The following is a 14,024-nucleotide window of genomic DNA, read 5'->3' on the forward strand; positions in this document are numbered from 1 at the left end:
AGGGGCCCAAGGTGCTTGCCTGGGGTGTGGTTTTGTCCTGCATTCCTTGGGTATCACCAAATAGCTGCAGCATGTAACATGATCAGGTTTGGGTTTAAGAAGAATGACTTTGGCAGCAATGTGGGTAATGTCTAGGAAGAGGGTAAGCCTGGAGTCTGGACAGTAAGTCAGGAGACAGTTATAGCTGTGCAGGCAGGAAACGAAGAGCATCTGCAATAAGCAGTGGCTGTGGGAGTGGGAAATAGATTTGAGAGGTATTTATGAGGCAGAATCAACAGGGTGGGCAGAAAAATGGTTGAGAAAGATGCGAAAGGTAATTGTCAGGTGTTGATTAAATGGTCAGGGAGTGGCTATCATCACTGAAGAGAGTAGTGAGTTTGGGAAGAAAAATGACGTGTTAATTTTGGACGTAGTGAGTTGGACCTGCCCAAAAGATGATGAGTACTAGGGACCTGGAATTCAATAACGGACTTTAATCTGACTGGAAATACAGATTTGAAACTCGTCAGCAAACCAAGGGTGAGAACCCTAGGGATATTTTTTTATGGCCAAAGGAGAGCCTGCTGAGTGAGAGAAGTAGGTTGGAGGCTGAATCCTGGAGAAAAGCAGTGTTTAGAGGGCGGAGGAAGCAGAGCTATCACGAAGGAGAGTGAGAAGAAATGGTCCCTCAGCAGGGACAGAAGACACGGTGGTTGTTGTGCAGACACTAAGTCGTATTCGACTCTTTGCGACCCCATGGACTGCATGTTGGCGTGGACTGCAGCAAGCCAGGCTTCCCTGTCCTTCACCATCTCCCAGAGTTTGTTCAAACTCATGTGCATTGAGTCGGTGATACCATCCGACCATCTCATCCTCTGTGATCCCCTTTTCCTCGTGCCGTCAGTCTTTCCCAGCAGCAGGATCTTTTCCAGTGAGTTGGCTCTTCACGTCAGGTGGCCAAAGTACTGGAGCTTCAGCTTTAGCATCAGTCCTTCCAATGAGTATTCATGAAGGAAGGGCTTTATAGGGAAATGTCAGCAGCATTGAGCTCTGCTAAGAGATTGAAAGAGGATGAGGATATTTCACAAATAAATTCAACACTTGTAATTAATTAAATGACCTCTGTTAGTTTCCTAGGGCTGCCATAGCAAATTGTCACCAACTGAGACAGATTGGCTGAAAACAACAGGAATTCATTTCCTCACAGTTCTGGAGGCTAAAAACTGAAATCCAGGTGTCAGAGGGCCATGTTCCCTCTGAAGGATCCAGAGAATCCTTCCTGGCCTCTCCCAGCTTTGGGGACACCTGTGTTCCTGGCTGGTGGTGGTACCACTCCAGTCTCTGCTCTGTCTTCACATGGCTTCTCCTCTGTCTCTCTGCAGCTTCTCTTGTTAAAAGGATACCAGTCATTGGATTTAGGGCTCACTCTAAATTCAGTACAAGATCATCTCAAGATATACCAGTCTTTAGGAAATATAAAAGCAAGTTTTAAAATTCATCTCTATTCTGAAGTTTATTATTTTTCTAGAAAAGAGATTTTTCACATAGGAAACCACTTGAGATGAGTACAACACATTATATAAAATGCAAAATTGAATACAGTTGTAAAAATCTAATCATTCTTGAAAGTTTAAATACATGTACAGAAAAACACTGTCCCGTTTCACTGCATATGTAAGAGTGAATAAAACACCACGTTGTTTGGTTTTGATTCTGCAGGTGGCAGGGCAGAAGGCACCCTCCGCTCAGCTAAAAGTGAAGAGTCTCTTACTTCTCTCCATGCAGTTGATGGTAAGACTAAAGCATCAGTTGTTCTATTCTAGAATATATTTCATAAAAAGATATACTGCTTAATAAATAGGCTGTAGATTATAATTTCCTAAAAATACTAGTTGTTGTTGTTCAGTCACTACGTCATGTCCAACTCTTTGCAACCCCATGGACTGTAGTCCATCAGGCTCCTCTGTCCATGGGCTTTCCCAGGCAAGAATACCGGAGTGGGTTTTCATTTCCTTCTCCAGGGGATCTTCCTGACCCAAGGATCGAACTCATGTGTCCTGTATTAGCAGACAGGTTCTTAACCACTGAGCACCAGGGAAGCCTCAAAATACTAGTATCTACTTAGTATTGTCCATTGATGCTTTAATATGGTACTAGTCTTTAATTTCTTCACTTTTGACATGATTGTGATTCAATTTACGTAAAAGTAGGTGAAGTGTTTTAAGTTAACCATTTATATTTATTAATGCCCAAAAAAGATGGTTTTAATAGTGTTTCTTTAAATTTCAAAATGAGAGCACAGTGCTTGTCACAGAGTATGAAATTAAGCAGTATTGATGTTCAGATCAGTGACCTTTTGTCTTGCAAATTTAACGTAACCTTAAATCTCATATATCACTGGTTAGAGATAGCCCTCATTATCTGAGGATGATTTTCTACCAGGAGAAGGCAACTGAAAGTGAATCTGCTTAAAATGGGGACCAACATGTTATGGTTAATAGTACAAAAAGATTTGATTGCAACTTGGACAAAACTAAAAATGTTGAAAATAACTTTTTAAGCTTCCATTTAGTGTAAGTCGGGTTACAGTTGCAGTTCTGTACTAACTTCCAGAATGAACAAAGGTTACATCAGTGCTGACCTGGAAGGAGGCAGAACTTCTTTGACAAAAACAGGTAGCAGCAGATAGGACTTCCCCACATCAAGACTGGATTGTGGGGGAGGATAGGGAAGAAGGCTTTGTTGCAGAAATGATTGAGAGCTGCATTGATTTCCTCCAGACTTCTCTTAATCCGTTGGTTTTCAAATTGTGCTCTTCTGAAGTTTCCCGGAGGTGTCCTCCTCCTGGTCAACTTTCTCATCCTCATTTATAACTTCTAACCGCCAGGTCCTCATTGACCCATGGCTGTACTTGGGATTCAACAAATCCCTGCCTTTCATGTCAGTGGGGTGTCTGCCATCTTCCTGATTTTCCAGGATTTTCCATTTCACTGCAGTTGAGAGTGGTTCTCAAAATAGTGCAGTGGACTGGCTAAGTGCTTATAGTAAGGTGAAAATAAAATTTGAGTAGGGATTAATTTTATAAGTGGTCAACACATTAGTGGATGTATTTGTGTTAAGACAATGTCTCTTTATGGTACTTCGTCACTATGGCTCATCACTGTAACAGAATAATGAGAATGAGATAGAGGACTTCTCTTACCAGTTGGATGTTTAGTAATATCATAAAATAAGGTAATACTATCACCACTCTTAAGGCTTCTGCCTGACAAGCTTAAAGCCTGTTCTTGTTGAAGAAAAAAAATAAAATTATTTTTAAATATCTGAAAGGGATATATTACTAAATATAAAATTATACTTTACTAAATATAAATACTTTTTTTGAGAAGTTCAGTTTTGGGTATGAGGATATTTCCCCACAAAAACAAAAGAATAAAGCAAAAAAAAAAAAAAGGCCCTCTTTCTATTGCCTATCTGAAGTACCGTTTAAAGTGAGTAGTTGTACCTCACAAGTCATGTGTGAAGTCAGTGATAAAACAAGACAAAAAGAAGTGAAAAACTTGCCCAAAGTCACAAGAGTCCATGTTGCAATAGTAATAGAATCTAAGAGTTCCGAGTCCTCTTTCTTGTGGAAACCATCCAGTGCATCCTGCCTCCAATGGTACCAAGTGAATCTGTTATTGAGCGTTTGCTTTGGGGGTTCCATCTGTGCTCCCCAAGAGATGGTTGCGTTTCCTTCCTGTATGTAGCGCATCTCTGCTGTACTAAGTGGCTGACTCATAGGGCACTGTGTGTCCTGGGACATTCATATTCTGACACTGCTACCTATTTTTGCCAGGTGACTCCAAGCTGTTCCGACCCAGAAGACCCAGATCTAGCAGTGATGCCCTGAGCGCCTCGTTTAATGGCGAGATGCTGGGGAACCGCTGCAACTCCTATGACAACCTGCCCCACGACAACGGAAGCGAGGAGGAAGTTGGGCTGTTGCACATTCCGGCTCTCGTGTCTCCGCACTCGGCTGAGGACGTTGACTTGAGCCCACCAGACATCGGAGTAGCCAGCCTGGATTTTGATCCGATGTCATTTCAGTGCAGTCCTCCTAAGCCTGAATCAGAATGTCTGGAGAGCGGGGCTTCCTTCTTAGACTCCTTGGGCTACTCCAAGGATAAACAGAGTACCGATAAGAAGGATATGGAAACAGGCGGTAGCCAGTCACAGACTCCAGGAAGCACTGCAAGTTCTGAACCTGTGTCTCCTCTTCAGGAGAAGCTGAGTCCATTCTTCACCCTGGACTTGAGCCCCACTGAAGAGAAAGCATCGAAGCCATCCTCGTTCACCGAAAAGGTTGTCTATGCTTTCTCTCCAAAGATCGGACGGAAGATAAGCAAATCACCCTCTCTGAACATATCCGAGCCCATTTCAGTGACCCTTCCCGCCCGGGTGTCAGAAGTCATCAGCCCCGTCGCAACCACGGCAGCTCAGAACGCACCTTCTGCAGCCTGGAACAAAAGTAGCGAAGAAAGTGATGTCATAAATAGATCCCCCACCCAGGTAGTAAAGAGAAAAGCAAACGAGAGAGAGGCCCAGGAAGGGTGTGAGTGTGAAGCCCAGCCCCCGGACCAGGGGGCTGCCGCAGACGTAGGCTCACCAGGGAAGGAGGAGCCTGCCTCAAGCAGTCAGAGTAAGGCTGTGCCTTCTGGACAGACTCAGACAGGTACCATTTGTTTTCCTCCATTCTTGCTTTAAGCTAAGAGGGACCTTCCACCAACTGTGCCTTTTAGGAGAGAAGTTTATGCCACAGCTAGCCTTTTATCAAAGAGAATGTTTTTTCTAGGTGGTGCTGATGGCTCAAAGCCCTAAATTAAAGTCAACCAAAACATCCCCCAAAGGGCCAGCGGTCCTACTTCAGATCTTGATAAAGTCCCCTTGTCCAATCAGAATTCCTGGATAATTTTTGCACAGCTTCATAGCTCTTGATTCTGTTTTCTCTTCTGATAAAATTATCTATATTATAGCCTTACACATTAACTAGCCAGCCTACACCATCAAATGTAAAAAGTATTCTTAATAACATTCTGCAAGCACTTGAAGCTTGTTTTCTAAGCAATCTTTCCTGAGCCGGATGAGGGACTGGCTCCCTGCCTCACCCATCTCTGTAGCAACCCAGGAGGAGATTGCAGTCTTAAACACTCTGGTTTAGTTTTCCTTCTGAACCAGATGTGTTTTCTGCAGTGTTTGCATGTGGGATAGAAGATTGCGGATGGCCATTTTGAAATATGGAAGGCACTTTTTTTTTTAGTGATCAAATAGGGGAATGTTTGGCTTTCCATGTAGGATAACACAAGCTACCTTTTCACTTTCTTTTTTCCTAATTTCCCCCCAGGAACAGACACACATGACCCCCCTCAGGATTCCGTTCCTGTAAGCTCAGTCTCTCTTATCCCACCGCCACCGCCTCCGAAAAACGCGGCACGCCTGCTGGCGCTGGCGTTGGCAGAGTCTGCACAGCAGGCCTCCACCCAGCCACTGAAGAGACCAGGCACATCCCCGGCTGCCTGTGCACACTGTGGGGACGCGGCGGTGTCTGCTGCCGAGGACAGACCGCCTGCTCCCTACTCTAGCGTTACTCTCGAGAAAGCCTATTTCCAAACCGACAGGCCAGCAGAGCAGCCCCACCTCCAGAACAAGGGCCCTGGGCATGGTGACCAGCCAGTGCCAGACACAGCAGCTGCCGGGGACTATACCCATTCCAGCACCACTGACTCCACGGGGCAGTCCCCCCCGGCAGACTTACCAGGCGATCAGCCACATCGAATCTATTTATCTGGGGACCCAGAGAAGGCCAGAGTCACTTCCGTTCCCTTGGCAGACTCAAAGTCTGATGATCTCATCACTTTCCCTGAAGACCAGTCTGTGAGGACCAGTGTGCCGACCGTCTCCTTTGTGGACCACGATCAGCTCCATTTCTACAGTGGAGATGAGCCTCCTTCTTACCTTGGTGCAAGCATGGATAAGCCCCATCACCCTTCAGAACTTGCAGACAGAAGTCCTGCCCCTTCTCATTTGCCTAGGGACAAAATCTGCCCTCCTTCCGAGTCCCCTGAAGAGAACACCAGCACAGCCCCCCTGGCATACATGACGCATGCTCCAGCAGCGGCCATAGCAAGTGCCAGCGAAGCCAGCTGGGACGTGGCGGAACAGCCCAGCGCAGTGGAGTATGTAACCGCCACCCTTCAGCGTGCTCAACGAGCCAGCCGTCCCCTACCCCTACCTCCTTCCCAGAGACCTGCAGAGCAGCCCCCAGTCCTGGGGCAGGTACAGACCACAGCCAGTATAGGACTAACCAATCCCCATAAGGTAAGAAGTGGGGTGGGTCATTGGCATGCAGTGTTTTTCCAAAGGTGTGCCACTCTCCATCAGTGTGTGCCGTTACTATGAGTGAGATCTGACATCTCTTTTTAAGTCCTATGGCCTATTTCCATGAAACACTTCCTGGTTGAGATTGGGATCTGCCTTTATCTTGATGCTGGCTTTTCTCTGAAAAAGGAGCAGCTTCTCCATGGCTGTGGTTTAACTATACCCTCTCCCTCTACAAAGAGATTATAAGCTCAGGAGTCCACCTGGCCATTGGCTGTCAGAGTTGTGGGGTTTTCCCAGCTCCCTCACTGACTCATTGTGACTCTGGGCAAGTTGTCCAACCATCTCTGCCAGGTTTTCACATGTGCATGACCAAAGTGCTGTAGTCTCAGGACATTTGGAAGACTTTATGTCTTACCAACTTTCTAGAAATATCAGAAATGACAGCGTCTTAGGACTTTTTGTTTTTTCAGCATTAGCCATCAGATTGTTAAATAGTCAAGCACCTATTTTGATGAGAGAATGTTATATGCAGACTGTGAAGTTTTTTTGTCGTCGCCTTGGACTAAAAGGACTTCACCATCTAGTCCTCTATGGAAGATGCTATTTCCAGCCACTTGTTTGTCAAGGGCAGTATGTGTGCAGCCTTGCAGTGAGAACCATGTTTGTCCTCTGATGCCACAGACACACTGGAGTGGGAGGGAGAGGCGGAGGCTGTGTTGAACGCCACCTGGACATGTCCCTTCCTGTCCCTCCCTGGCCTGGGGGCTGAAAACTGCCCACTGGGTAGTGGGTGTCACTTCAAAACACTCTTCAGGTAGAATTAGCACTGCTTGTTTAACAGAATGTTCTTGGTGTTGAGACTGAGCTGCACAGATAGACCGGGCATGTGGTTTCAAGCCTAGTGGTCTTTTAAGCAAACCAGATCTGTCATGGTCCACTCCATCTCTTGAAAACCCATCCTAAATGAGAACAGCTCTCCAAAGATGGGCTGGCTGCCACACCAGGTGGCCAAACAGGCCTGCCTTCTTTTCCTGACTGTAGGGACAAGTAGGCCTCTGCCCTGTCCAGCACCTCTGCAAAGCTTGGGAAATTTCCAGCTGCTGCCCACATGGCCTCAGCTTGTGAGTTATGAATTCAGTAATGTTTGATTCCGTAGAGAGAAGCATAAAAAAACACTCACAGTACTATCATCTTTCAACAGGTTCAAGGAGCAGTTCCGGCTCCGGAGAGGCCGCCTGAACCCAGGGGCATGGGTGACCCTGCACCTGTCCTGGTTGGGGATGGCGGGGCCGCTGCACAGTGCCCAGCCTCCGCTCCAGCTCCCCAGCCCGTCCTTCCTGAAAAGGTGCGGGAAGGCGCCAGGGCACCCGCGCTGCACCTGCGTGCCGAGTCTGTGCCCGCGCACGCTTCCTGTGGCTTCCCCACCCCGGCGCCCCCCACCAGGACCATGGAGAGCAGACTGGCCGCGGCCCTCCACTCGGGCAGCGCCGACGGGGCGGGCAGCGCCGGGTACCACTCCTTCGTTGCCGCTGCCTCCGCGGAAGAGGCCTTGCCTTTGCCCCTCCCTGTCCCACAAGCCAAGCACGGCCCTCTTAAGACTGCTTACCCCACGTTCACCAGGCCCGACCTCACCACGGAGCCCTTCGGTCCAGAAAGCTGTCTGCATTTCAGTATGACCCCAAACTGCCAGTTCCGCCCCCAGAGCGTGCCACCCCATCACGGGAAAGCAGAGCCACACCCAGTGTATGCATCCAGGTCGGAGCCACCAGCCTCCACAGGCCCCCGGTACAACACGTACGTGGCCCCGGGGAGAAGCGTGTCTGGACACCACCCGAAGCTGTGTAGCCGGGCAGAGTATGTGTCCTCACTGAGCTCGTCCGTCAGGGGTGGCTGCTACCCCGAGGACATGCCGCCGTACCCCACCATCCGCCGGGTGCAGTCTCTGCACGCGCCTCCGTCCTCCATGATCCGCTCTGTCCCCATCTCTAGGACAGAGGTGCCCCCAGATGAGGAGCCCGCCTACTGCCCACGACCCCTGTACCAGTATAAGCCATATCAGTCATCCCAGGCCCGCTCGGACTACCACGTCACTCAGCTGCAGCCTTACTTCGAGAATGGCCGGGTGCACTACCGGTACAGCCCCTACGCCAGCTCGGCCGGTTCCTACTACAGCCCCGACGGCGCTCTGTGCGACGTGGACGCCTACGGCACGGTGCAGCTGCGGCCCCTGCACCGCCTGCCCGGCCGCGACCTGGCCTTCCTCGCCCCGCGGCTGCAGGGCAAGAATGTGTACGCGTTCGCCGGGGGTGCGGCCTCGCGCCCCCGGCCCAGTGTGGCCAGCTACTTCCCGGCCAATGACCACAACGTGGTCCACATGCCCCCGGTGGCCGACGCGAAGCACGCATACGCCTCGTGGGACCTGGAGGACCTGGAGAAATACCGCCTGCAGTCCATCCGCAGGGAGAGCCGTGCGCGGCAGAAGGCCAAGGGGCCCGTCGTGTCCCAGTACGACAACATGAGCCCGGCCGGCGCACCGGACGACCTGGGCGGCATCTATGTCATCCACTTGCGCAGCAAGTCGGATCCTGGGAAAACTGGACTCCTCTCGGTGGCCGAGGGCAAGGAGGGGCGGCACCCAGCCAAGGCCCTGAGCCCCGAGGGGGAGGACCGCTTCTACCGGAAGCACGCAGAGCCGGAGCTGGAGCGCGCACCCCACCACCAGGGCGGGTACGGCAATGGGCAGCCGGAGAAGCCGTGCCTCCCCCAGAAGCAGAGCAGCATCAGGAACCGAAAGCTGCACGACGCGGGCTGCAGCCTCCCCGAGCATAGGCCGCATCAGGAAGCAAGCCATAGGCAGCTGTGTGACCCGAAGAACGGGCCCCCTTTCCCCCAGGGAGCTGGCCCGCTAGACTACGGGCCCAAAGGGCTTCCAGACCCTGCCGAGCCTGTCAGCTACCTTAACTCTGGAGGGAAATACGTGCCGTCAGGGCCGGAGTCTTTAAGACCGAGCCACAAAGAGGTGCGGCTCCCCAAGGAGCTGGAGCGGCCCCGGGCCCGGCAGCCTCCGGCTGCAGAGAAGCACCCCAGAGACTGCTACAAGGAGGAGGAGCACCTGTCGCAGTCCGCGCTCCCGCCCCCTAAGCCAGAGAGGAGTCACAGCCTCAAACTGCACCACCCTCAGAGCGCGGACAGGGACCCCGGCGTGCTGTACCACTACCACACCCACGGCAAGCGCCCGGGCCGGGGGACTGCCGGGCCGCAGTACGATAACCTGGAGGGCTACCACTCCCCGCCCCAGCACCAGCGAGGGGGCTTCGGAGCAGCAGCAATGGGCCCGTACATGCCCCCCGGCTTCCCCCATCCCCAGAGCAGGACATACGCCACAGCTCTGGGGCAGGGCGCCTTCCTGCCCACAGAGCTGGCCTTGCAGCCTCCTGAAACGCAGGTCCATGCAGAATGAGCCCCGGGAGCAATAGAGTTGACGCAGCCTCTGCTGGACAGTGGACTGTTCTATTTTTTTCAGTAACCAAAAAAAAAAAAAAAAAGCTACAAACCGCCCCCCCAACCACCACATTAAAAAAATAAGAAGAAGAAAAATCACCATCTTTTTCCCTCTTCCCAGCTTCATCACCACCTCTTCCACCTACAGACTGTTGTCATTTTTGTCATTTAAAGATTTGAACGATTGTGAAGCACTGTGTTGAAAATCTAGTAATTTGTTACAGACCGTACTTGCCACATAGGGCTGATTTGTAAGAGCCTGAGGACTGCCTTTAATGGAATTTGAGTTTGACCTCGTCCTTCCTAGCGTTTGCTGCGTCCTTCAGAGCAGCTGACACTTACTTCTTGAAGGTCTTGTGTGCCCTGTCCTGTCCTGTCCCCACTTGCTTTCCCAGTAGCCACGGCCTTGCCCAGAGGGTCACCTGTTTTCTTTGTCAGGTCATACCCCCTGTCTTAGAAGGGGCTGTGTATTAAATTAGAGTGGGGAGAAACTTCTCCCTGAGCCTTCACATAAGACTATTATTGGATATTTAACAAATTATAGCCCCCAAAAAGGAATAAGCATTTAATAGTCATTACAAAATGTCAGACCCATTAGATCCAGGCTGAACCATGCTCTTCTCCTGGTTGCTCCACACACTTCAGTGAACAGGCTTATCCCACTGCAGAGGGGTTTCTAAGTTACAATTAAAGAAACTTCTTAGGTGGAAGTCTGTGACCTTCGTTAGCACCAGAAAACTACATCAGTGGTTCTAAGCTGCTGCCTGTCTTCAGTTCTTTTTTTTTCTCAATAGTATTTGATAAATTGTGATCCTAGTGAAGCATTTCACACTATTTGTTTTCCTAAAGCAGGTTTTTTTTCCCCCTCATTTAAAAAACAATGAAAAACCAGCATGGTTTGCCTGGATAAACACACATAATGTCACATGATTGTAAATTTGCATATTAATTAGTTTCTAAACCAGGTGTCCTGGGAATTCTTACAGTAGCTACAGGTTATTATTATCCGTTAGTAAACTGAGTGTTCCTGCAATAACACTTAGCACAGCCCATTTGACCTGCTGGAATTCTGGGCAGCAACCCTTAAGGTCCCAAGGAATTACCGTGTTGTGTCTTCCCTCTGTCCCTGGGTGATTGCAGTCTGAACTGTAATTGCCATCCACACCAGCATTTCAGGTTTAGTCTTCACAACACTGCAGACATGTTAAACATGTTCCATACCCAAGACTTTCTTTTGAAAGTTTGCATTCCATTCTCTCAACCCACCCCACCACGAACGCCAGACCAGAAGGCAGTCCTGTATTTATAAAATGAGTTGAGATAATCATGTCATTCCATAACTCTTAATAATACTTGATTTTTATACATTCACATGTTTTAAATGCTCAAGTTTGTAGAAGACACTAGGAGAATTCCATTCCATTTCCTGGATGGTTGCTGCTCTGGCTTTTTAAAACTTGGAACTAACGTTTATTTAGAGCAAAGAAAAATCTTTTAAGAGGCTAAATTGATGCTGCTATTATTGCTGTGAAATTGTATAAAGATTAGGATTCATGCCAGTTTTTTTAAACCTAAAAAATCATGTGATTGCATTTTAAGGGTTTATATTTAGAAAAAGAAAATAAAGTTTTAAGAGCAACACATTTACTTATTAATATATGTGGAAATACTCTGTTAGGTGTTCTTTTGTTCCCCCGGAATTGATCGAAGAGATTCAATAAAGATCATGGAGGAAATCCTGAAATTATAGAAAAGGTCTGTGAAATTCAGGCCTCAGTACAGACCCACCTGGTCTGTAGTCACAGTGCTAGGGAGCCTGATAGGATACTTCCTTTTAGCACACACATCAGGAGCTCCGTGCAGGAATTTGCTCTTTGGTGAATATACAGCACTAATTTTTTTTTTTCCAACCATTACCATCTTTTTGTCAGTAGGCGACCAATGGCCGCTTTGAAGGAAGACAAGCCGTCTGAGCTCTCACAGGCAGCCCAGAGATTAGAGAGAGGAGCTGGTGTGGCCCCGAGACACAGATGGCTTTAGGAGCTGAGAGCCTAGAAAGATGTGGCTGAAGTCTGTGCAGTGTTCATATCTGTGGATTGGTCACACACACTGTTTACTCCTGAAACTAAGGTCTATTTTATAAACACTAAGGTTAATTCTTTAAAGCGGTTACTTTATTAATGTCCTATGAGTTTGGAAATATCAGGTACATATTTTGAATACAGAAAAATGACTCAAATTCCTGGTGAAAGTGTGAAACATGAACTCTGCAGTCTAGCGCTGTCTCACGAGTGTAGATGCAGCCTTAACTTTGGGTGCAGAGTTCCTGAGGGGCTTCGCGTGCATCCTTCCCTTCCTGGTTATCGCGGGTAGACGGCAGGTCACCGCGAGCCAGCTTACCTCAGCACAGCCACCTTGTTGGTATATGACGTCGCAGATTGAGCAACCAAGTGTCAGCACTTTTACACTTTGACATGGAGCCTACCATCAAGTAAACGGAGCTGCCTTACTTGTGAAACCCAGAATTTTAATTCTGTTGGTATTTTCACAGCCATGTCTCCAGATTTTATCCTTTTTTGGCAAAATTCTGATGCCACAGCTTGGTTTGATTGAAATAAATATTCCCTGGATGTCTCGTCAGGGACTCTGCTGACAGCCCCAGAGATGCCGCCTCCTTTCAGTAGATTTCATCTGAGCCTTATCGACAGCTCACCATCTTCAGTTCCCTTCTAAAAACATGAAAGTCCTTGGGACGGTCCCAAAGACAAGGCCTGCACATTTATATAATGGCAAAGCATTTTTTAAAAGGGTCGGGTTGAAATAGCTAGGAATGATCCTGTAAAGAAGAGGGACCATTAATGTGAGCGGAGATAGACTAGGTCATTACCACACCTGAAGCAGCAATAGATGTATACAGTGTAAATTTGAAATCCGCCCTTTAGTTTAAAAAAAAGGAGCCTGCGAAGTCCATTTATCTGTTTCCAGCCCCGTCAGTCACCCATCCAATATGTTGGCAGAGTATCGTCTGAGCAGTGTGTGTAAGGAGTAATCATGAAAGCAAAAGTATGTCAGAAAGTTACTTCCAAATGGTTAGAGGCATGTGACTTTTAGTACTGTGTGTTAACGGAATGTCAGGAATGGTATATTTTAACTGTGTGCAAGATAATGTCGGTGTGCACAGAGGGTCTTTTTTTCCTTTTTTGATTAGTGCTGTTAGTGTTCAAAGAATAAAAATGGTTGTTTTACAGTTTAGATTCCAAGATAGCAAAATCTGATTTTTCAACCATGACCTGCATGAGAGAAGCATCCTAGGAAGTCTTAGCTCATACTTCTGAGTTCTTAACTTTAATTTATATAGTGTTTTTTTTATGTTTTAATATTTTTGTGAACTGGTGTAAATTGTTGATGCATATAAGCTTGTGTATTTTTGTAAATAGTTTGTGATTTATTTCTTGACTCATATGTAAATATTTAGAGTCTCATTTCTTCAAAGCTTATTTGAAGCTGAGTTGTGGGTTTGGGGTTTTGTTCGTTTGTTCCTTTGTTTGTTTTGGTTGGGGTGGGGGGTGGGGAGAGAAGGGATTTTGTATTCTGATAATCCAGACGGAGATATCTTGTGGTTTAAAGCAAATGTCCCACTGAAAGCAATTCAAATATCAAGAAAATTATTTCAGGTTAAAACACACTTCCTGTGTACGTGTTTGCTTTCTAAACCTAATGTGAGTTATAACAAAGTAGATGGTAATCAGGGGTAATCGGGGCTATTCTGGCCAAAAGATGAGTGTTTGTATGACACAAATTCTTATACCAAAAAGGTACTTTATTTGAGGGAAGGGGTTTAATATCTCCTGTCAGTTTTTCCCCAGGGCAGACAGTCTCTTTGGAACTGCAGACCTTGGCCTGCGCTGCAGGGTCTGAGCAGACCTGCTGCTGGTCAGGCTGCCTGCAGGCATCTGTGCACTGGGCTGCCTTGGGGCTCCTAAGCTTAGGGTGCACAGGAGGGTGAACTAGCTTCTTAGGGTTCTCCAGAAGGGGGTTCTGTATACAGCCATATTTCTCAAGATTTCCACAAAGCATCCTGTGTACTTTGTGGAGTGAAATGACCAGACAAGAATCTCCTACACCTGTTTCCAGCTGGTGTGTGCGTAAAGATGAAGCATTCCAATGTGTCAAATGCTGTCAGT

The 14,024-nt window shown here is 47.9% G+C and overlaps 1 protein-coding gene across 11 annotated transcripts in view; it reads left to right on the plus strand.

The window, feature by feature from the left end:
• ARHGAP32 (Rho GTPase activating protein 32) overlaps positions 1–13,525 on the plus strand; it is a 205,043-nt gene extending 191,518 nt beyond the window's left edge. For all 11 annotated transcript variants that reach the window (XM_086383679.1, XM_086383682.1, XM_086383684.1 and 8 more), the window contains 4 exons: positions 1,699–1,770; positions 3,818–4,693; positions 5,363–6,336; positions 7,541–13,525. In XM_086383679.1, coding sequence (XP_086239805.1) covers positions 1,699–1,770; positions 3,818–4,693; positions 5,363–6,336; positions 7,541–9,799 — 4,181 coding nt within the window. In that variant the 3' untranslated portion in view covers positions 9,800–13,525. The remainder of the gene's footprint in view (positions 1–1,698; positions 1,771–3,817; positions 4,694–5,362; positions 6,337–7,540) is intronic.
• Positions 13,526–14,024: the final 499 nt, after the last annotated feature.

The sequence above is a fragment of the Bos grunniens genome, chromosome 29 (assembly GCF_055505025.1).
Source record: "Bos grunniens cultivar Pamir isolate PY7600 chromosome 29, Bosgru_T2T1.0, whole genome shotgun sequence".
NCBI lineage: Eukaryota > Metazoa > Chordata > Mammalia > Artiodactyla > Bovidae > Bos > Bos grunniens.